At 54.8% G+C, this 22,690-nt stretch overlaps 2 protein-coding genes across 7 annotated transcripts in view; both read left to right on the top strand.

Moving 5' to 3' along the window:
• PDE4B (phosphodiesterase 4B) overlaps positions 1-11,419 on the top strand; it is a 171,585-nt gene extending 160,166 nt beyond the window's left edge. For all 6 annotated transcript variants that reach the window (XM_030953133.1, XM_030953134.1, XM_030953135.1 and 3 more), the window contains 8 exons: positions 2,513-2,691; positions 3,060-3,158; positions 3,280-3,444; positions 3,679-3,778; positions 4,510-4,664; positions 4,758-4,880; positions 6,293-6,475; positions 9,395-11,419. In XM_030953133.1, coding sequence (XP_030808993.1) covers positions 2,513-2,691; positions 3,060-3,158; positions 3,280-3,444; positions 3,679-3,778; positions 4,510-4,664; positions 4,758-4,880; positions 6,293-6,475; positions 9,395-9,760 — 1,370 coding nt within the window. In that variant the 3' untranslated portion in view covers positions 9,761-11,419. The remainder of the gene's footprint in view (positions 1-2,512; positions 2,692-3,059; positions 3,159-3,279; positions 3,445-3,678; positions 3,779-4,509; positions 4,665-4,757; positions 4,881-6,292; positions 6,476-9,394) is intronic.
• Positions 11,420-19,870: 8,451 nt separating this feature from the next.
• The window catches only part of SGIP1 (SH3GL interacting endocytic adaptor 1), a 49,617-nt gene continuing 46,797 nt past the window's right edge, over positions 19,871-22,690 (top strand). The window contains exon 1 of the mRNA XM_030953810.1: positions 19,871-20,161. Coding sequence (XP_030809670.1) covers positions 20,152-20,161 — 10 coding nt within the window. The 5' untranslated portion in view covers positions 19,871-20,151. The remainder of the gene's footprint in view (positions 20,162-22,690) is intronic.

Below are 22,690 nucleotides of genomic sequence, written 5' to 3'. Positions count from 1 at the left end.
TGCAACGCTGGGTTTTGGTGCTGACCTTATGGAAAGGACAAAGTCACCCAGGGCCAGCTGCAGCCGCTGCCTCCTTCAGCTGCACCTTCCCTTCAGAGACGGGGCTCAGACTAAATCATCCGCAAAACCTTATCCATTCCTTTGTGCAAATCTGCTCATTTTGCACCAGAAGTCAGGAAAAAGAGGGAATATTTTGCGTTTCATTCATTCTGTATGAGCTCACAGCTCCACATACATGAATGACTCCTCTGTGTCAGCGTTTGTTAGGACAAGTGGGATTTTCTTAAGAAGCAGCTTCAGGATTTGTGACCATTTGCTTCTGAAATGAGGAGCCTCATATTTGTGGACATCCCTGAATCCAAGAGCTCCAAAGGCCGAGTGCTGTGGGTGCTGGGGACTCATGCCCCGAGGCTGGAACGGCCGGAATGCGTTCCCTGTGTGACACACAATTATTCCCATTAAGGGCTTTAAAGTGATTCCAATATCCAGCTGCAGCTGGAACTGCTGCCTGCATTTAGGACACTCGGCAGCATTACTAATCCATGGAAGTTTGGAGCTGCTTTGTGGGGATGCATTGATTTTATTGCTCAGCTGAACCCAGAGCCTGAATTCAAGCAGGGAATGGGGCTGGATTGGGATGCACAAAGGGGCCAGTCCAGGGATCTGGCTGGTGGTCAGCACTGCCCAGCAGCCACGTGAGCAGGAATTGCCAATGTGGCAACCAAAAATAAACCCCACAAACGCTCAGGTTAATGGAGCCTGAATCCCAGCAGGGGCTGATGAGCCAGAGCTGCTGCTGGGATTGTTTTATTCACGGGATTCCAGGCTGGTTTGGGTTGGGAGGGACCGTAAGGATCATCCAGTGCCTTTCTAAAATTTAAATTAAATGAATGCCCAAACTAACAGGAGTCTGCAAGTGAGGAGGTTGAACAAACAAACAAAAAGAAATGTGTGGGTAGGACAGTCACTTATCTCCAAAGGTGGGGATAATTCAGAGATATTAAACCCAGATCATGTGGCTTCATTCAACCTTTTGATTTTATCAGGGCAAGGAGGGACAGGACACAGGGAATGGCTCCCACTGCCAGCAGGCAGGGATGGATGGGATGTTGGGCAGGAATTCCTCCCTGTGGAGGGGATGAGGCCCTGGCACAGGGTGCCCAACACCCCTGGCAGTGCCCAAGGCCGGGCTGGAGCACCCTGGGACAGTGGAAGTGTCCCTGCCCTAGCAGGGGGTGGAACCAGAGGATCTTTAAGCTCCCTCCCATCCCAACTCACTCTGTAATTCCATGATTAAATGGGCTGGGAAGGCTCCAAGAAGGAGCAGAGGGTCCAGCCCTGCATTCCCAGCAAGGACAGAGAGGAGCAGCTGAGGTTCCACACCAGAGGGACCATCCCACTGCCCGTGGGTCACAGCTCCTCCCGAGGGCCCAGCGGTGGCACTGCCACCCCCGTGGGGACACTGATGGCACAAATCAGGATTTCTGCTCCGGAATGGCCATTTGATGCTGCCTTAGTCACTGCTAAGGAGATTATGGGGAGGAAAGTCCTTCGGTGGTTCAGCAAAATCCAAGGAACACCCTCTGATGTCAGCCTGGCTGCACTGTGAATAATGGCTCCTTTCCTAACTGCTGCTGCTGCTGCTTGGGCTTTCACAGGGGTTTAATTAAGCCCAGGCAGAAGTAACTCCTGTCTGGAAGTCTAATCCCTCTGGAGGTCCTCAAGGTGCTCAGAGGTTGGGGTAAAATCCATGAGAAATGGTTTGGATGGAAGTCATGAGCCACCAGACCTGTGCTTTAATAAATCAGCTGTAGGGCAGTGAATGCCTCGTGGTTTTGAGATTTATTTATTTGCTAAACACATCTCCACAGCCAGGTTTGGGCCCTCTTCATGTGCACTAAAACTGTGATTATCCCTGAGAATGGCAATGGGATTTAGCCTGTGTTTTGGATGTTATTCCAAACATATTTGTAAAGGAAAAATCTTTAATGAAGTGACACCCATGTGTTACTGATTTTAAGAGCAGGGGATATTCACCCTAAAAAGTGAAAATAGGGAAAATAGATGTGGTTTTACCCTATTTGGGAAAAAAAAAATGTTGTTTGAACATACTTTTATTTTCCTGCAAATAGGGAATAAAATTAATTGCGATTTATCCCCAAGGAGAACCTGATGCCTTTCAGGCATGGAAAATCATAGAATCATTTAGGCTGGAGATTATGGGGTCCAACCATTCCCAGCACTAATCCGTGTTCCCAAGTGCCACATCCATGCACAGAGAGATGTTCCTGGAGATGTCCAGTATCCCCAGACCACACAGGGTCTGCAAGAGAGCAACCAGAGCTTTTGTAACTGGAGGTTTTTTTGAGTTTTGGATCCCAAAATGGGAAAACCCCCAGCAGAACCCCCTGGGGTTGAAGTGGGGAGCAGAGGCAGCAGCTCGAGGGCTGATTCTGGGGGATGTGCTGGGAGCTCACATTGTGCTGACTCATTTCCCCCTGCTCTGTTGCAGACAAGCAGAACGATGTGGAGATCCCTTCTCCCACCCAGAAGGACAGGGAGAAGAAGAAAAAACAGCAGCTCATGACACAGATCAGTGGGGTGAAGAAACTGATGCACAGCTCGAGCTTGAACAACACCAGCATCTCACGGTTTGGGGTGAAGACAGAGAAGGAAGATCACCTGGCCAAGGTAGGGGAGATTTCTGCTCTTCTGGGAGCATCTGGAAGCTGGGAATGGATTGTTCCTTTCCTTGGAATTAGTATCCCTGAAGTGATGTGGCCATTAGAAATGCTGTAATTAATGGTAGCCTCAAGAGCATATTTTAGATTTAAAAATACACGAAAGTAGCCCTAAAATAAAAAGGAAAAAAGGTGGTGCAGGCTGAGTGATTATGAAACACAAAATCAGCCCTTCACAGTTACTCTGTGTTCATTAAGCTCACACATTCAGCACTTACATAATAACCATTACATTTGCATATTTGTGAACTTTTTTTGGGGAAATGCAGAATTGCCTGGAAAACCATTCAAACCATTATTTTTTGATGCTCTCCAAAGGAACTGGAAGACCTGAATAAGTGGGGCCTCAACATCTTCAACGTGGCCAGGTATTCCCACAACCGGCCGCTCACCTGCATCATGTACGCCATATTCCAGGTGGGTGTTCCTGCAGGGCAGGCTTCCCTGCTGCTTTTCTCCTGTCCAGTTCCCCTCTGCTTCCCTGCCTGCTCCAGCCTGAGCTGGCACTCAGCTGGGTGCTTGTGCTCTGCCCCCTCAGGAGCGGGACCTGCTGAAAACCTTCAAGATCTCGTCGGACACGTTCGTGACGTACATGATGACCCTGGAGGACCACTACCACTCAGATGTGGCCTACCACAACAGCCTGCACGCTGCTGACGTGGCCCAGTCCACCCATGTGCTGCTCTCCACCCCTGCCCTGGATGTGAGTGCCCTGCTTGCCTTGCCCTTCAACGTGGGGTGGGCACTGCTGGCTCTTCCAGCGCTCCCTTCGCCTCCATTGTTAGGAAATCTCAGCATGTGGGATCTCTGTTTCACCTTTCTGCAGTGCCTTGTCCCAGAAAACCAATTGAAACAGCACAATTTGTTCCCCTCAGTCAGCTTCCCCAGCTGCTGAGAGGTGAAACCCCTCTGACAGGCTCCTGTTGCTCCCTCCTAGGCTGTCTTCACGGATCTGGAAATCCTCGCTGCCATTTTTGCAGCTGCAATCCATGATGTGGATCACCCCGGGGTCTCCAATCAATTCCTGATTAACACAAGTGAGTTTTGTTCTGAATCTCTCAGAATTTCACCCCGAAAGCAATGGGAATGCTTTTTACGTGCCACAAATGACAGCTTGCAGGCTGTGCTGCCCTCTCAAAATACGGTGCAGTGGAGGAGTGAGACATCTTGGACTCAAGCAGGAATTAAAATGCAATCCCTGACAAAGGGAACCATTGTAGCACAATTTGTAAAGTCAATATTTACTACTTGCTAGCACATAATAATTCTGCCAGCCCTGAGTGCAAACTTTACCATTAAGATAAGAGAAATAATCCTATTGCTATTGACAACCAGAAAGCCAAATATTGGCCTTTGTGTTTTGTTCTGACACAGGCTGAGCATGGATCTGGATTCCAAAATATGGAGATCGTTGTGTTTTGCGAAGGATTTTTGCAGGATTCTGTTGCCAGTGACTTTTAACTGAGTCAACTGAGCATTTTTTTGTCATTGGGACTGAGCAAAGGCTGGTGGAGTGCTGGGGCTGGCACTCATGGAGCTAAAAAGAATCACAGAATCCTAAAATCATCCAGTATCCCATGGGCAGGGACATTTTCCCCCAGACCAGACTGCTCCAAACTCCACCCAGCCTGGCCCTGAACCCTTCCAGGGATGGGAAAAGAAACTTCCCCCCACTGAAACCTTTCAGTGCCCAGAGCAAGCTCCTGCTGGCTGTTGGGAACCCCACATTTCCCAGCCTGGAGTCCCACACTTGGTGTTCCTTCCCCAGATTCCGAGCTGGCCCTGATGTACAACGACGAATCCGTGCTGGAGAACCACCACCTGGCCGTGGGCTTCAAACTGCTCCAGGAGGAGCACTGTGACATCTTCCAGAACCTGACCAAGAAGCAGCGCCAGACCCTCAGGAAGATGGTGATTGACATGGTATGGCCACTCCCTCCTCCTCTTCTCAACCAAAAATGGTCGTTTTTTGTGGCTTCCCCTCCTGAAATCCTGTTTTCTCCCCATTCTGGAAAGGTGTTGGCCACTGACATGTCCAAGCACATGAGTCTGTTGGCTGATCTGAAGACTATGGTGGAAACCAAGAAGGTGACCAGTTCAGGAGTTCTCCTTCTGGACAACTACACGGACAGGATACAGGTGAGGCAGCCAAATTCCCTGGGTTTGGGGTGTTCTGGCCAGGATGAGGAGGCCACACTCCTGGTTTTGCTGTGGCTTTGTAATCAATCATATAGAGAAGCTGAATTCTCAGCAGTCATTTCCTTCTATAAAGAAGCACAAGGTGGTCCCATATTTTTTAGGTGTTATTTTTTAGGTGTTAACCCAGAATTAGGGTTTTTTTGACACTTGGAACTGAGGTCAATTTTTGAGGGCTCCTAAATTTCCTTGCTGCTTTCTCCCGTTTGTTCCTCCTGTTACAGCACTGCAAGAATTTCATTCAGAACTTCACATCTGAAGTTCTCACACCTCAGAGTGAGCTGGAATTACTGCTGTACAGTCTGTTCCCTCAATAATTTAATCCTTGGTTTACAGAAGTGACCAGAAAGTGCTGGAACAGGGTTGTGCAGTGAGCAGGACAAGATACATCCTGCTCTGCTCTCCACTTTGATGACCAACTCCTTAAGAGCAGGCTCCTGGGAAAACTCTGTAAATTTTTTATTTCAAGCACTGGTGCTGCCTGAATCCTTGTGGCCACTTAGTCAGGCCCGTTCTGTGCGTGTGTGGAAGGGATATTACTCATTCCATAAAGTGGGAACATTTCACCTCTTTCCCTCAGAGCATGGAAGTGGAGTTTGAATGGTGGGAAGCAGCTGGATCCCCAGACAAACCTGTGTGATGTCATTGACACTTCCACAGCTGCTCCAGGTGTGAGGCTTGGGCTGTGTGAGCACCAGAGAGCACATCTGGCTTAGGGGCTGGGGCAGCTCAGCTCATCCATGGAGAGGGAATCACAGAATTCCAGACTGGTTTGGGTTGGGAGTGACTTTAAATTCATTCCATCCCACCCAACACCTCCCACTGTCCCAGGTGCCCCCAGCCCCAGTGTCCAACCTGGCTTTGGACAATGCCAGGGATCCAGGGGCAGCCACAGCTGCTATGGGAAGTCTATTCCAGGGCTTCCACACCCTGCCAGGGAACAATTCCCAATTCCCAATCTCCCATCCATCCCTGCCCTCTGGCACTGGGAGCCATTCCCTGTGTCCTGTCCCTCCATCCCTTGTCCCCAGTCCCTCTCCAGCTCTCCTGGAGCCCCTTCAGGCCCTGGCAGGGGCTCTGAGCTCTGCCTGGATCCTTCTCCTCTCCAGGTGAGCACCCCCAGGTGTCCCAGCCTGGCTCCAGAGGGGCTCCAGCTCTGCAGCAGCTCCAGGGCCTCCTCTGGACTCTTTCCAGCATCTCCGGGTCTTTAACGTGCTGCCATGCAATGCTTCTGATATTTTTATGGTCTGTTTCATAATCAGAGAATCTTCTGGTGCAATGCTCTGCAGATCCAGCCCGAAACCCTCCTGGTTTTGCAGCTGATTTTATGAGTTTCCTGGTGGCTGTAATTGCAGGTTCTCCGGAACATGGTGCATTGTGCAGACCTGAGTAATCCCACCAAGTCCCTGGAGCTCTACCGGCAGTGGACAGACAGGATCATGGAGGAGTTCTTCCAGCAGGGAGACAAGGAGAGGGAGAGAGGCATGGAGATCAGCCCCATGTGTGACAAACACACGGCCTCCGTGGAAAAATCCCAGGTAACTGGCCCTGAGCTGCAGCTCTCCCTGCCTGAGCTTGGCATTCCAAAGCACACACAGAGCTCAGCTGCTTCTGCAGCACAACTGGGAGAGGAGCCAGCGGTTCAGAGCGTGGCTTCTGATCCACCCTGACACCCAGCCCTGCCTGGGGCTCTCACAGGCTGGGGAGGCTCTTCCAGCTCCTCTCCATCCCCCTGGGCATCTCCTCGTCCCCTGCTCGTGTCCCAGTTTCCAGAGGGAGTTGGGTCCTTTTGCTCCCCAGGCTGGAGAGGGCAGTTCTGCTCTGCCCAGCCTCGCCAGCCTGTCCTGCCTCACACCCCCCTCACGCCACTGATCTGCAGGACTGGGAGCTTCCCCCACCTGAGATCCCCCTCACCACCCTGCAAAACTCTGCCTGTCACTCGTTATCCAGGACAATTGTGCACTGCACATGTCCAGTTGAATTAGAGGCTTCTGGAGCTGTCCTGTGCAGGGTGAATCCCAGAAATATTCATTTATTTCCCTGCAGGACTTAAAAGGAGCTGGATTTGCCTCTTTTTTTTGTGGAGGGAATGAACTGGCTCAACCCATGGTTCTGATTCATGAAATGGTTTCAAGGTCAGATTTTGTTCTGACCTGTGTAGCACAGGCCATAAAATTTTGCCTGGATAATCTGGAATGAAACCAGGAATTTATGTTTGTCCAAACAGATTCCAGCCTTTATATAATGCTGTCTTGGTTGTTGTTTTTGAATGACTCCAGCAAGTCATCATTGAGGTTTTTCAGCTTGAATAAGTAACAAAATTGATGATAATTATTTCCAAATGTCCTCTTGGGCTCGGCCAAGTGCTTTCAAAATTATTCACTCAACCGCATGGTGATTTTGTTGGAAAAATCTGTCGGGTTTCTTAACCTAACAAGAAATGAATCCTTCAGCCAGGCTTGCCCATGTGCTCCACATGTGAGCTCCAGTTCATTCCTTGCTTCACATCTGCACTTCCCTGAGGCTTCAAAATGCCATTTTTGCTGTGCAAAAAAAGACAAGAATTGCACAAAATGTCCATCATGAAATGGCAAAGGAGAAAGGGAGGTGGCGTGTCCGTGCTGGAGGTTTCCAAATGACATTTTTGCTCTGCAGAAAATACAGGAATTATACGAAATGACCATCATGGAATGGCAAAGGAGAAAGGGAAGCAATGTGTCCGTGCTGGAGGGAAACAAGGGGTGGATTAGGAAATAATATGCAAATATTTCAAAGCTTGAGGTGCCCTCTCAGTGTTTTAGGATCCGTGCTGAGCCACGTGTCCAATTATTCCATGATTTGGGGTGTTTTTAAAGAAACAGTGACCTGAAACAACGATTTTAAAGAAACAACAATTTTAAAGAAACAACTATTTTAAAGAAGCAATGATTAACAAGTGCTGATTTTTACCCATTGGCGCCATGGAGCCCCGGGAGATTTTGGGTTCCAACCATCCCAAACCCTTTTTTTCCCAGTGCAGCAGGAACTTTTCATCACCTTTTCTGCTGGAGCTGCCTGCCCAGCCCATTCCAATTGGATGCTCACGGTGCTATTGACATCCTGTTGTGTCTGAGGGAGCCGGGAGCCATTTCCAAAGCAAACATCTGCTCCTCGAGCCCAGCTCCTGGGAGAGCCTTTTCCCTGCTCCACACAAAGCCGTGGGGCGGGACGGGCTCTGCCAAGAGGGAAGAATTCCAATCCCCTCTCTGGCCGTTCCGCCGGCTCCATCCTGGACGCGGTTCCTCCCTGAGTCAGAGGAGCGCGGCAGGGCTGAGCTCAGCGGAAGGGCTGAGCATCCCTCACTCTTTCCAGCCCTGCAACGTCACCCCACGGGGGCCAGGCGGCATTCCCGGGATGAGCAGCCCCGCTGGCTGCGCTCTTCCCGAGGAAATCTCTCATGGGGCTGCTCGGGCAGCAGGAAAACGGGAATGTTGAAAGTGCGGGATCGTGGAACTGTTCAAGATAGGCACAAACTGCACCCCGCAGGAAAGTACACCCAAAGTTGGAACTTCAGCCCATAAAGGCTGCTCCCCTTGGGAGCACTGGGGTATTCCCAGCTGTCAGTCGTGTGGGAATCCTGGGATAAGGCCATGAATGCACCAGCCCTGTCCCCAGTCACCTGGGAATTCTGTCTGAGAGGAGCAGACTCAGTGCTGAGAGCCCCATCCAGTTCCAGCTCCATGGCAAGGACACCTTCCACTGTCTCAGAGTGCTCCAAACCCATCCAACCTGGCCTGGGACACTGCCAGGGATCCAGGAGCAGCTACTGCTGCTCTGGGAATTCTATTCCAGGGCTTCCACACCCTCACAGGGATCAATTCCTACAATTCCTTCCCAGTATCCATCTGGCCATTCCTGCATCCCTTGTCCCCAGTCCCTGTCCAGCTCTCCTGGAGCCCCTTCAGGCCCTGGCAGGGGCTCTGAGCTCTGCCTGGATCCTTCTCCTCTCCAGGTGAGCACCCCCAGCTCTCCCAGCCTGGCTCCAGCCCTGCAGCAGCTCCATGGCCTCCAGCATCTCCACATCCTCCTGATGTTGGCCCCAGGGCTGGGGCAGCTCAGGGTGGGGCCTCACCTGAGCAGGGCAGAGGAGCAGGATTCCCCCTCTCCTTTTCTGCTGCCCACACTGGGGGATCAGTCCAGAGTTCTGTCCCTTTAGTTTCCTGCTGGCTCCTGCTTTTAGTGAAACTTCATCTGAGGTTTGATTTTGGACAAGACGTCAGCCCAACCCAACATTGTGTGTGGGTGCAGCTCTGGGTATCAGATAATTAGGTGTGATAATGTGATGGTTAGGCTGTGCTGGTTTGGGGACTTGCTCCTGGTGTTTTGCTTGTAGAACAAATATAATATGAACCTTTCAGCCATCCACCTTTTGCAGGTTATTCCCTTGCCCTAAGTGTGTGTGTCCCTTTGTTTCCCAGGTGGGATTCATCGACTACATCGTCCATCCTCTCTGGGAGACGTGGGCTGACCTGGTGCAGCCCGACGCCCAGGACATCCTGGACACTCTGGAGGACAACAGGAACTGGTACCAGAGCATGATACCTCAGAGCCCATCCCCTCCCCTGGAGGAGCGGGGCCAGGACTGCCAGGGCCTGATGGAGAAGTTCCAGTTTGAACTGACGCTGGAGGAGGAGGATTCGGACGGGCCCGAGAAGGACGGCGAGAGCCTCGGCTACTTCAGCAATACAGAGACGCTCTGTGTGGCCCAGCCCGGGGAGGAGGAGCCCCAGAGGGAGGCCACCATCGAGATTGTGACAGAAGACACATCTCCTGTGGACACATAATGGCCCGGCCCCGCGGGAGTGGCTTTCAAACACTTGCGGAGCTTGCGAGCGGTCTCCGACAGCCCCTGCAGCCGGGGCTGAGCCTCTGCCACGGGGCTGGCAGATCCTCCAGCTACTTGAGATTGGAGTCAGGGTTACAGATGGGGTAGGGAGTGATTGCTCAGGAAATGCACGGGTGATTTGCGTTGTGGTTTGAGCCTCGTCAGCCGAGAGCACCGCGTTGTCCTGGAGCTGGCTTGGGTCGGGCCGAGGCGGCGCTGACACACAACTGAGAGATTTTATACTGTTAGTTTTGGAGTTTATACCAGTTAGACTGATAGAAACTACTGATCAATAACTCATATCCAACCTGTCCACCTGTCTGCAGACCTGTGTGCCTTCTTTGTAAACACTTTCATGTCTTTTCAAGAGTCTCTTAATTCAACACACGGAGCTTGGTAGTTCAAAAGCGACACAAGGTGTTTCGGAATTGACGGCTACTTTTTGGATTCTTCCTGTTACCAGAAGCAGTCTTCCTTTTTTTTCGTGGGCAATACCTGTCACTTTATTGCAGTTAATCACTTTGACAGACTAAACAGAAGGGGAAACCCTCTGCTTTGCATTACTGCACCTTCAGTGTGTTCTTAATCCCCCCGGTGACCCATTGGGAGTCACTCGGTGCCGTCGGGCACCGTTCCCTCGCTGGGAACAGCGGGAATTTTTTTCCTCCCCGGGGTTTGGGTTTGTGGTGAGCAGGACAGAGGGCAGGTTTTTTTTCCCTGGCACAGCTCAGTCCATCCCTGAGTAAGCGTGGCAAGGCAGTGTGTGACACGCCTTCCCCCTCGGCAGCTCCCTGGAATTTGCACGCTCGGATATTTGTGTTTCTCTGGCCTCTCGTCCACGTTCCCTAGGTTTAGGTCCACCATCCTCCTCCTCCTGCACTGCCTCGAGCTCTACCACCTCCATTACTGTTTATAACAGTGTATTTATTACCTACTGTACATACTGTAATGTTTTGTAAGTTATTAATTTATATGAATTAGCATCGCCTGTCGGCGGCGATGTTAATGGGGTAGAAAACTCGGAATAAGAGTTGCCTTTTTTTCTTGTAACCTTTTGTATTGCATAAAGTCCAAGAACCTGAACATAGCTGAAGAGACAGACACAACCCAGGAAGGGCATTCGGGTGGCAGCCGCCCGTGGGGAGGGGACACCGCATCCCAGGGCAGCGAATTTGGGAATTTGCCAGGAACGCAGAGAGGGGGAACCGAACAAAGCACTCCCCGTGCCCGGGCCGGCTTTTCAATGTCACAATGTTCCAATTTCTGAACAACCCAATGTGAATCTCTATGACAAAACAAAAATGTGAACTGATGTAATAATTGTGCTGTGAAACTTCCTCTGACAAAGCTTGTCCGGCATCGTGAGCGGTGTCAATCTCAGTTTGTAAAATATGTTTCAAGCTTTTTGGTCCAACTCGTGACTAATTAGTTCATGACAATAGCACAGTTGTGCATGATCAATGGGTTTGTTTGTCTGTTGAACACTGCATTGTTCCAGGTGGTTATTTTATTGTTCCCCAAAGTTTCACACTATGTATGTTATAGTATTCTATATTGTGTTCAGACGCATTCTTAAGAGATTTTTATATGAAGTGAATAAATGAAAGCATGACCCAGCCTGCGGCTCTCAGAGGGGCTTTTGTCAACAAGACAGCGTGGGCCGTGTCACCGCTCAGGGGACAGAAAATGGGACCCTCCAAACCCAGAACCCTCCTGGGGCTAAAATCCAGAACCTTCCTTTGGCCAAAATCCAAAACCTCCCATACCCAAAATCCAAGATGTTTCACAGCTGAAATCCTTTTCCTTTGGCCAAAGCCCAGGACCCCCCTACAGCCAAAACCCAGAACCCTCCTGTGGCCATACTGCAGAATCTCTCATAGCTGAGACCCAGAACGCTCTTGGAGCCAGAACCCTAAACCCTCCAATGGCTGAAACCCAAAACCTCAAACATCCTAAACCCAGAACCTCCCATGGCTCAATCCCAGAACCCTCCTACAGCCAAAACTCAGAACCCTTGTGTGGCCAAAATGCAAAACCCACCCGTGGTTGAAACCCAGAATCTCCAGTGTCCTAAACCCAGAACCTCCAACATCTGAAACCCAAAACCTCCAACATCTGAAACCCAGAACCTTCCATGTCCTAAATCCAGAACCTTCCATGTCCTAAACCCAGCACCTCCAATATCTGAAACCCAAAACCCCTCCATGCCCCAAACCCAGGATTTCCATGTCCCAAACCCAGGATTTCCATGTCCCAAACCCAGGATTTCCATGTCCTAAACCCAGAATCCCCATGGCCAACGCCCAGGCCCTCCCATGGCCAGCCCCAGAGCCTGCATTCCCAGTGGCCCCGGTGGAGCCGTTCCCCAGGACGGGCACAGGAGCGTTCCCGGTGGCGCGGGCACCGTCCCTGGCACGCCGGGACCTCGTCCTTCCTTTGTGGCCGTGGCAGCGCAGGCGACAGGAAGGCAGCGCAGACAGGAAGCGCTGGCCCGGCCCGCGGGAGCTTTCATGTCCCGGCCTGACCCAAAACAAGCGACTTTCCAGTAAAAAACATCCTGTGCCAGGGCAGGCGAGCGGGGCCGCGCTGCCGCCCTCGCCGCGGGTGACACCGGCCGTGGCCCCTGGGGCTCCGCTGCTTTCCCTGGATCCGCTGGCTCCGAGCGGAGTCACGGGAAAATCGAGCGTGGATCTCATCCTGCATTCCCAGCCAGCACCCCGTGGGGCCAGGCCACCTCCTGTCACATCCCTGCTGTCCCAGCAGAAGGGGCTCCAGACGGGGATCCTGGGGGATTTTCCCAGGGTTTGAACCTCTGAAACTCCTTGGTGAAAATTCTCTGGTAGTATCTCCTTGAAGGGCCAGTAGTGATTTGTCTTTCCCAGTGGATTAAAAGAATCCCAGAACTGGTCTGGGTTGGAAGGACCTTGAATCCCACCCAGTGCCACCCCTGCCATGGCAGGGACACCTCCCACTGTCCCAGGCTGCTCCAGCCCCAGTGTCCAACCTGGCCTTGGGCACTGCCAGGGATCCAGGGGCAGCCACAGCAAATCTGGGAATTCTATTCCAGGGCCTGCCCACCCTCCCTGGGAACAATTCCTAATTCCCAATCTTCCATCTGAATCTCTCCCCTTTCAATTTAAGCCATCCTCCCTTCACCCCAACTCATCCTTCCCACGTCCCTGGGCTGTGGCAGCCGCGCCCTGCCCATGGCTCCCGGGGATGTGCAGGGATGGGAAAGGGACGGGAAAGGGATGGGAAAGGGATGGGAAAGGGATGGGAAAGGGATGGGAAAGGGATGGTGGGACTGGAAAAGCAGCGGCATTTCTGGGGGAAAGCACCAAGCCAGGAGAGAGCAGCAGGTGAGGCTGGGCCAGGGCAGGGGGTGCCAGGCTGGGTGCCCGGGGTGGGGGTGCTCTGCCCTTGCCCCCTCCCCTCTCTCTGCCCTGTTCCCTCCCCCCAGCCCCTGCTCTCCTCATTCCTGTCCCTTCCTGACCTGGTTCTGCCAGGCAGCTGCCTCGGGATCCAGGCAGCTCTGGAGCTGGAGGAGCCGCCTCTCCCTGCTCCCTCCCCGCAGCAGCAGCCGGGAAAACCCACCCGGACCCTTCTGCTTTCCCTCTGTTTTTGGGGGGAAATCCCAGTTCGGGGACATTGGCTGGCTCAGTGTCCTCTGTTCCTCAGGGATGAGGATCTGTGTGCAGGATGGAAGGGGAGGGACCCCAGCTCGGGGTCTGCACCCTCCTGGGACAGGGATGCACAGGGATGCACACGGATCTGTCCCCTCCCTGCTGCCACCATTGACCACAGATGTCACCCACAGCCCCTGAGTGACAGCTGGCCCTGTGCCCCAGGACATCATTTCCCACTGAGGCCATGGAGCTGGGATTTCAGGGGGATTTCCACCAGGCCTAAACCCAGCCAGGGCATCAATCGCAGGGATGAGCAGTGGGAGCAGATCCAGCCCTTCTGGGGGTGGGGGGACAAGGGTCCCACAGAGCCCCTGCCACTGCCAGGAAACTTCTGACCCGAGGTCACCGTTGTTCACAGAGACTGTGATGCACAGAAATAAAATAATAAACCAGCCCTGCTGCTTTTTCCCAGCTCAGCCTGCTCTCCTGGGGGTGCAGCTGGAATTCCACGTCCCTTTTCCCCCGTTCTGAGGGAGCTGGGGATGAATGTGGCTCACTGTTGATGTGTGACAGAGCCAGAACCAGGGACAGGACAAAATGGCCTCAGGTGGCACCAGGGGAGGTTTGGGTTGGGTATTTTGGAAGATCTCTTCATGGGAAGGGTGGCCAGGGGTGGGAACAGCTGCCCAGGGCAGTGCTGGGTCCCCATTCCTGGAGGGACTTGATGTCCATGAGGATGTGGCATCTGGGGACACGGTCAGTGGTGGCCTCAGAGGCCTTGTCCAACCTCAGTGATTCCATATCGTTCTGTCCCTGGTGTCCCTCTGGGATGGAGCATTCCCAGGTCCTGCTCCAGAGGATCTGCAGAGTGCCGGGAGCTCTTTGCCAGCCGAGGGGATTTGGGTGCCCCTGGAGCAGAGTTCACCTGGGACTGCAGCGGGTGAGAAAGGAGAAGTGAAATGTGAGGTTTCTCTGACAGCTGCCCAGCGACAAACAGGAAGGAGCCGGGGCAGGCGCACAAAGCCCAGAGGTTATCGGGGCTGCAGCGGGGCCGAGGGCTCCCAGGGAGGGGAGGTGGCACTGCCAGCCTGGCACTGGGGACACCGCGGGGACACGGGGCTGCCCAGGGAGGACAGGCACGTTGTGGCCCTGCTGATGGGGTTTAAGATGGGTTTGGGTTCTTTGGCTCTCCCCGATGTCCCTTTTGGGATGACACGAGGAGCCCAAACCCAAGAATTCCCATTGCCAAAGTCTCCCTGTCCCTGAACCTGGTGCCCAATTTCCCGCTCTGCTGAGGGCATTTCTGCCACCCTGGAGAGGCGCTGTCCCCACCTCTGTCCCCACCTCTGTCCCCGCGCTGCTGGGGACACGGGGCTGCGGGGTGGGCTCGGGGGGGACGGCAGCACCGGGAGAGCGAGGGGCCGGCACATCTGGCACATCTGTCCGGGCCCTGCACATCTGTCCGGCCCGGCCCGGCCCTGCGCAGCTGCACAGCTCCATCTGCCGAGCTCCGGGCGCTGCGCAGGGCGCGGGGCGCTCCAGAGCCCCGGGAATGGGGAATGTCCGCTCCGGGGACACGGCGGGGTCGGGACGGGGTCTGCGGGGCTCGCACTGCGCGGGCGGCACAGCTGGAACTGGGCACAGCTGGAATCCCGCACAGCTGGAATCCCGCACAGCTGGAATCCCGCACAGCTGGAACTGGGCACAGCTGGAATCCCACACAGCTGGAGGCAGACGTCCCAGGGCTGCCTCTGCCTTTGCTGTCCCAGACGTTCCCCAGCACCGCCCCCACCTGTGCCCCCTCCCCATCCTGTTTCTTTTCTGTGGATAAGTTAATTTTAAGGAGAATTCAATGTTCTTTGTTAGCAGCGGCCCAGGCAGACAGGTCCAAAGGGCATCAGGGCGATACCCAAAGACACCTTAAATTTTAATTTCATGAAAGAGTCCACTGGCATTTCCGAAGCTCTGGATTGTGTCAGGGCAGAATTTGTTTCTCTGGGTTTCTTTACACAGCTGTGAAATTTTACTGGTGGATGAGCTCCTGCAGCTCTGATCCTGGGGTGCAGGGGGATGGATCCACCCCCATCCCAAAGCCCATTCCAGGCTGGTGCTGCACAGGGGGATGATCCATCCCAATCCTAAAGCCCATTCCAGGCTGGTGCTGCCGGGGATCAAACCCAAGATGGGCTCAATAACATTTTGGGTGAGGCGCGTGGTGTGACATGGGGGTGCTGGCTGCAGCCCCCAGGCCGCCATGAGGGCTTTGCCAGAGCTCCTGAATGCCTTTTTGCCCCCAAAAATAAAGATGAATCAATTATCAACAGTGTGGAGCAGCGGGGCAGCCGCAGCTGGCGCCCGTCGGGGGCGGCGCTGATTGCCCGATCAGCCCCGGGTTATCAGGGCTCAGGGTGGGGCCGGGGCTGATCCTGGAGCTCGGGAGGAAGAGCAGGAGCAGAGCGAGGTGGGATCCCTTGTGGGGCGTGCAGGGATGTTCCTTTGGGATTTTGGGGGCTGCTGGTGAGTGGGTGTTCCTGGGCCTGGTTGTGGAGGGGATTGGAGCTGGAATCCAGCGGGTGCGGTGAGTGCCTCCGTCGGGAATTTCTTTTTCCCCGCGCTGTTCTCCAGCCCCATCCAGCTCTCCTCCTCTCCCTGCTGTGCCCCGGGGTGGGGGCTCATTCCCACATCCCCGTGTCCTCCTGGGAGCAGCTCCCAGGGCGGGAGCGGCTCCGCGGCTCTCTGTGCCTGGGAAAACCGGGGATTCATGGAAGGAAAGGGCTGAGCTGGGAGCAGCGGCAGCTCTGGGCAGCCCTGGCAGGAGCTGGGGGCTGGCAGGGGCTGTTCCCATGGATTTCCCAGCCCTGGCAGGAGCTGGGGGCTGGCAGGGGCTGTTCCCATGGATTTCCCAGCCCTGGCAGGAGCTGGGGGCTGGCAGGGGCTGTTCCCATGGATTTCCCAGCCCTGGCATGGGCTGGGGGCTGGCAGGGGCTGTTCCCATGGATTTCCCAGCCCTGGCATGGGCTGGGGGCTGGCAGGGGCTGTTCCCATGGATTTCCCAGCCCTGCTCCTGCCGGGATGCTCTGGATGCCCACTCAATGCTTTGGTTGCCCACAGCACGAGGTGGGGCTGCCCCAGGAGCGTTTGGGGTGCAGCCTCAGGGGGTTCAGCCTCCCGGGGGTGGCACCTGGGGGTCTCGGTGTTGCTGTTGGGTTTTCAGGGCCCGGGGGATGGATTGGTCCCCTCTGTGCCCTCCTGAGCTCATGGAGGGGTTGGGTTCAGCTGCTCCCGGGGGTTCTCCCCTCTCCCAGCCTCCTTCCCTGCTAGGGAGACCCTTTGAGGAAGGAACCCTGGAAATCAGCTCCAGGCAGAGCTCAGAGCCCCTGCCAGAGCCTGAAGGGGCTGCAGGAGAGCTGGACAGGGACTGGGGACAAGGCCTGGAGGGACAGCACACAGGGAATGGATTTAAGCTGAAAATGGGTAGATTTAGGTGGATATTGGGCAGGAATTTTGGCTGTGAGGGTGGGCAGGCCCTAGAATAGAATTCCCAGAGCTACTGTGGCTGCCCCTGGATCCCTGGAGCGCCCAAGGCCAGGCTGGAGCAGCCTGGGACAGTGGGAGATGTCCCTGCCCTTGTCCCCTGTACCCCAGTTTTATAGGGAAAGAGGAAAAAGCCTGAACTCCCCGGGAGCTCCATCCCGCGGTGCTGCAGCTCCGGCTCCATCCCGCTCCCAGCCCGGACTCCATCCCGGCCCGATCCCGCTCCCATCCCGGCCCAATCCCGGCCCATCCGAAGGGGCGATGCCAGCACCCCTGGCTGCTGTTAGCGCCGGGATTTGCCGGGGCCGGGCCGAGCCGAGGATCGGGGTTTTATTTAGCAAATCCCGGCGCTGAGCGGGCCCGGGCGGCTCCTCGGGCGCCGCTGTCACATGGAGCCGCGGCTGACTGTGCCCGAGATGAGTAATGCTCTCCGTGCTCGCCGTGACTCATTTGCTGCCGCTCTGATTTGGGTTTTTTATTTATTTATCTTTTTTTAATCTTCAGGCCCTTGACTTCATCTGTTGCTGGCAGCTCCTCACGCCTCTCCTTCGGGAGCTGCTGGAGATTTCCAGGGCTTTTCACGGGATTGTCCTTGAGGCAGCTCAGCGGGGCTGGGGGGGCGTTGGGAAGTCAAATTCCAACATTTGGAAATATCAGCTTTGCCTCGGGAAGAGCGGTTTGGTGGCAGCTGCACCCCCAGGAACACGGGAATGCTCCAGGCTCTCCCTGTGCCGCCTGATTTTGGGAAGAGCCCTTTCCAGGAGCAGCTTTGTGGGTTAATGTTGGGCACAGTTTTGGTCAGGCCCTGTGGCAGGAGGTGTCGCACAAGGCTGAGCTCTCCCAGGATCCAGGGAAAGCTGGGAGGGGCAGCAGCCCAAGGATTCCCAGGGTGATGGGGAGGCTGCCCAAAGCCAGGGCTGAAATGGGGAGATTTGGTAAAAGGGAATTTTGTATCCACAGCCTGGCCTCGAAGGGATTTGCAGGGAAATCCTGGCTTTCCTTGTTGGCTTCAGGAATTTCAACGCTCTGGAGCTGTGGGAGGGGGCACTGGCTCTGTCCTGGACGTGGCACCACAGAATGCCCAGGTTTGGGATTGGAAGGGCCCTAAAGCCCATCCCAGCCCTGCCATGGCCGGGACACGTTCCCTAGGATTGCTCCAGCCCCTGGGCACTGCCAGGGACGGCAGCTCTGGGGCTGTGCTCCGTGGGGTTTGGGGGATTTGTGTTGTTTGGGTGTGTCCAGGAGGAATCTGGGCACGGCAGGTGTCTGTCCGTCCCTGGGCTGCCCTCCCACGTGTGCCAGCCTGGCTGCTGGGCTGTTTGAGGGCTGGCACAGTGGGACAGCCCAGGGGACAGTGGGGCAGCATTCCAGGGGCTGTGCTCAGCCTGGGATTACCACAGAACTCCCGAGGGCACTGGGCTGCTGTCCCTGAGCTGGCGCTGGGGCAGGCAGGTCACAGCAGCTCCTTGCAGGGATTACAGGAGCCATCTGTTCAATAATCCCGTCCCTGTGGCCGCTGCTGTGGCATTTCCCACCAGCTGGGGTGGGCTGCATACACAGACCCTGCTGAGGTCCTGCTCCCTCTCTGATTTATCCAGAGCCTTGCAGGTGCTTGGCTTTTGGATTAATTTTTTAAATGGGAGAGAAAAAAAAATTATTTTATTTATTTTTAATTTTTTTTTTACTATTTTAATAGGGTACAAAATTGACTTCTATTAACGAAAAATAGCTTTTTTCTTTTTCAATGGGAAAAATGATGTGGGCATTGCTCCCGAGCAGGGAAAAATCCCGACAAGCCCGTGGGGGCTGCGGGGATGATCCTGAGGATGCTGATGCAGGGCGAGCGGCACAGGGGGAGTTTTCCATCCCCGCTCGCTCGGAGGTCACGTTGAAAAGCCACATTGGAACGCGGGGCTGTCCCCAGAGCGCCGCTGCTGTGCCCTGCGGGGACAGAGGGACAGCGGCCGCTCCTCCGTGGGCAGCGGGGCGCTCTGGTGCCCATCCCCTTTTGGGTTTTGTTGGGGTTTTTTGTTTGTTTGTTTCTTTGGTTTTTTTTTGTTTGGTTTTTTGTTGTTTTTTCCCCGGGCGCTGGGGAGCGGCGGGGCCCCGGCCCGGGCTGTCCCCGCTGTCCCGTCCAGCCCCGATGCGCTTTGGGATGAGGGTCCCGGGAGGAGCCCCTATTCCTGTCAGGAAAAAAAAATAAATAAATAACCGGACTTTGGGAGCTGGGCACGGCCGGGTTTGTCAGGGACGGTTCCAAATCCCGCATTTCCTTGGATAAACCAGGCGGGATCCCAATGATTTAGGCTGAGCCCTCCCGGCCCCAGTGACGGGTTGGGAAGGGGTGAGGGACCCGGGGGGAGCGGGGGCCGGGGGTGGCACTGTGAGGGGACACGGGGCAGGGTGGCACTGTGGGGGACACAGAGCGAGTCTGGCATCGCGGGGGACAGGGCACGGTGGCACTGTGAGGGGGGACACGGGGCACGGTGGCATCGCGGGGACACGGCCCGGCCGCAGCCCCCCCGGCGCCTCCCCGGCCTCTTTTGTTCCCCGCTCCGCTCTCCCTTCATGCGAGATTAATTCCCGGGCGCTGCTGGAAGCAGTCGGGAGGAATTTCTCCCGCATCCTCCTGTGGGGCTGCTCGCTGCCCCGTGACGCCAGGCGTGGATTGTCCCCGGGATGGCAGCGGGAGCGGGCCCGGCGTGCCCGGCCCGGCGCCGCCGCCTCCGGCCGGGATCGATCCCTGCTCCCATCCCCGGGCCCGCACCTCTAATCTGACAGGAATTAACCCGCAATAGGATTAAGGGAGGGGAAGTGCGTCACGAGGTGCGGACAGGGGCTCTGCTTTTGGGGAAAACGGCGCTGGGGAGGGTGGAAAAGGAGGGGGGGAAAGAGAAAAATCTGGGAAATAGGTTGGAGCGTTCCCGGGGGGTGTGTCGGGAGCGAGCGCGCATGTGAGGAGTGCGGGGCGGGAGGCAGCGAGCCCGCCTCGTCCTCCTCTCCGCGAGCATCCTCCGCGCTGCCATCCTGGAGGTGATACAGGCGCAGCAGCATCCATGGCCTGCCCCTAGCCACGGCGCTCCCGCTCCTTCCTCCTCCTCCTCGTCCTCCTCCCCGCTGCTGACCGCCATCCGCACTCTCCTGCGTTTTTCCAGGCTCCTCGGAAATTGAGGAATGCAATTCTGCCACCATGATGGAAGGTAGGTGATGGTTCTCCGGAGGGGGGGAGGCACCGAGCCCGTGCCCGGGGGCTCCAGCCTTCCCCAGATGCAATAATAACGCCGATAATGACGATAATAATGCAATCAGAGCCTCCCCTCCCCCTAATCCCGGGCGCTCGCAGGCTCAGCCGGGCGCAGGGCGGTGATATAATATCGAGCCCGTCAGGTTATTTGCAATTCCATCCCCAGCCCTGTGTAGGCAGCTCGGGCTGCGCGAATTCCCTCCCGGCTTTCCGGGGAGCCGCCGCTTCCTCCAGCCCAGCCCCGGCTGGATTGGGGTCCCGAAATCCCGATTTTATCCTGCCCGGGGATGGAGCCGGGGCTGTGCAGCTGCTGGATGGGGTTCGGTGCTTTTCCCTGCGCGGATGAGCATCGGTTCTGTGGGAAACCAGGGAATCGCAGCTCCAGATGATTTTTTTTTCTTGCCGAGCCGTGGAGATGCGGTCGGGGGAAGGAGGAGGAGAGGCTGGATTGGGGATTCTCGGCATAAAAAAGGGGATGAGGAGGAAATATGGGCTGCAGGCGCAGGATGCTTCAGGGAGCTGTGTCTGATCCTGTGTGGGAAAAGCCTCTGGGCATGACAGGAATTTTATCCTCGGTCGTCTGTCTCGGCCGTATGTAAAGCTCTCCTTTATTATTTATAATTTTGATTCCTTCTGGAGCAGGATGCAGGGAAAGGATGTCTTGGATTTAATTGTATTTTAGCAGAATGGATACTCCAGGGCCAGCAAGAGCAGAATATATTGGATTTTAGGGGATTTCTGGCCCGTTGGTGGCAGCAGCAGGGCCTGGCTTGGTGGAGCCACTTCCAAGCCAGGGAGCTCCCTGGAATGACAGGCAGAAATTGGGGAATTGCTTCCTGGAGTACCCCCGAAATCTGGGGCTGCCGCCTGCCCAATTCCCCCGGAGAGGCCTCGGGATCCATGGGGTTTCTGTGGGTTTAGGATGTTCCCTGGCCTGGGGAACTGGGGAGATGTCACGGCCGTGTGTGGGCACATGGAGCAGCCTCGCCTGGGATGGGGTTTGGAGGCTTTGGCGTGAGGGAAATGAGTTTTGTTGTCCTTTAGATCCCAGGAAAAGCCTTCCCTGCTCTCCCTGGTGCTGATGAGAGTCACAAGCAAAAGAGGTTTTAATTTTAGCCCATGACATCAAACCCATCCCACGACAGGAGCAGGTCATGGCAGGGAAAATGCCATTAAAGACCTGGCTGCTCCTGAAATTCCAACGTTTGTGGATGAATGGATGTGGATAAACTGAAGCTGTCTTGTTGTAGGCCTTGGTTTGAGATATTGATTCAGTTTTGAGGCTGCTTGGGGGAAGTAAATTGGGGTTTTGAGGCTCTTTTGGGATTTGGGGTTTTTGGTTTTGGGTTTTTTTGGGGTTTGGTTTTATTCCTTGAGGGTTTTGGCCTGGCAGGAGCTTTGGTCACTGCCCAGCCCCACGCTGGGGATGGATCCAGGGCTGGGATGTTGGGCTCTGGCAGAGGTGGAATCACCTTCCATGACCCAGCCATGCATGGGGAAAAAAATTAAACATTAATCATAAAAAGTGAATCATGAAACAGCTTGAAACCTTCCCCAAGCGGTTGATGCAAACCCGGAACAGAAGTTGGAAAATCAGAAAGAATTCCTGGGGGTTTTTTTGAGATTTGGAATAGCTGGAAATTGGTTGAGTTTGTGGGAGAGTGGAACTTCAACCCAAGATGCCCCTGGAACTCTGGCCCCTTGCAGGGGTGGTTTATTTAATATTAATACAATAATTCAATGGTTTTAACAAGCTTGGCTTAACTGGAGCTGCAACTTTTAAACCTGAGCAAAACACTGAGAGTCCCTCACAGTGAGCATCTTAAAGGGGTTTAATTATCCCTGTAATTAATGATTTAAATCATTTCTCCTGCTGGAGTGGTGGACACTGAGTGGAGGGTGGGCGCAGGACCTGAGGCCACCCATGGCCAGCAGGAGGGACCTGGCTCATGGGTTCTCTTTGGATCCTTTTCCTTGGGAAAAGAGGATTCCCCTGGCTGGGAATGGCACAGGATGAGTGGTTTTTGCTGACTATGGACGTTGTGCTCAATACATGGAATATTTTGTCATTTTTGTCAGGGGTGGGATGAGATGGGATTTAATATTTCTGGCAGGTGGGAGAAAAATGTTTATTTTTCATGGGTTTCTATAAATCTCAATGATTCCCCCCAAAAAAACCCCAAGCAAAATAGGTTTTTTCCCAGACCCCAATCCTTGCTGGAGGGCACCGAAGGTGTCACAGGTGTTTCCAGGAATGGAAATTCCTCCACCTCCACGGAGGGGCAGGAACATCCCATGGATTTGCTGTGCTTGGCTTCACTCAGCTGGATTGGGATGGGGATCAAACCCCCCAGAGGTCCCACCACGTGTGGAAGGAGCAAATGGGGTTTGGATGTTCCTTGGGATTGAGGAATGAACAGGGTTTGGATGTTCCCTGGGATTGAGGAAGGAGCAGGGTTTGGATGTTCCCTGGGATTGAGGAAGG

This window comes from Camarhynchus parvulus, chromosome 8 (genome assembly GCF_901933205.1).
Source record: "Camarhynchus parvulus chromosome 8, STF_HiC, whole genome shotgun sequence".
NCBI classification, from domain to species: Eukaryota; Metazoa; Chordata; class Aves; order Passeriformes; family Thraupidae; genus Camarhynchus; species Camarhynchus parvulus.
The sequence above is the reverse complement of the archived record's forward strand: the minus strand, read 5'-3'. Positions and strand labels throughout refer to the sequence as shown.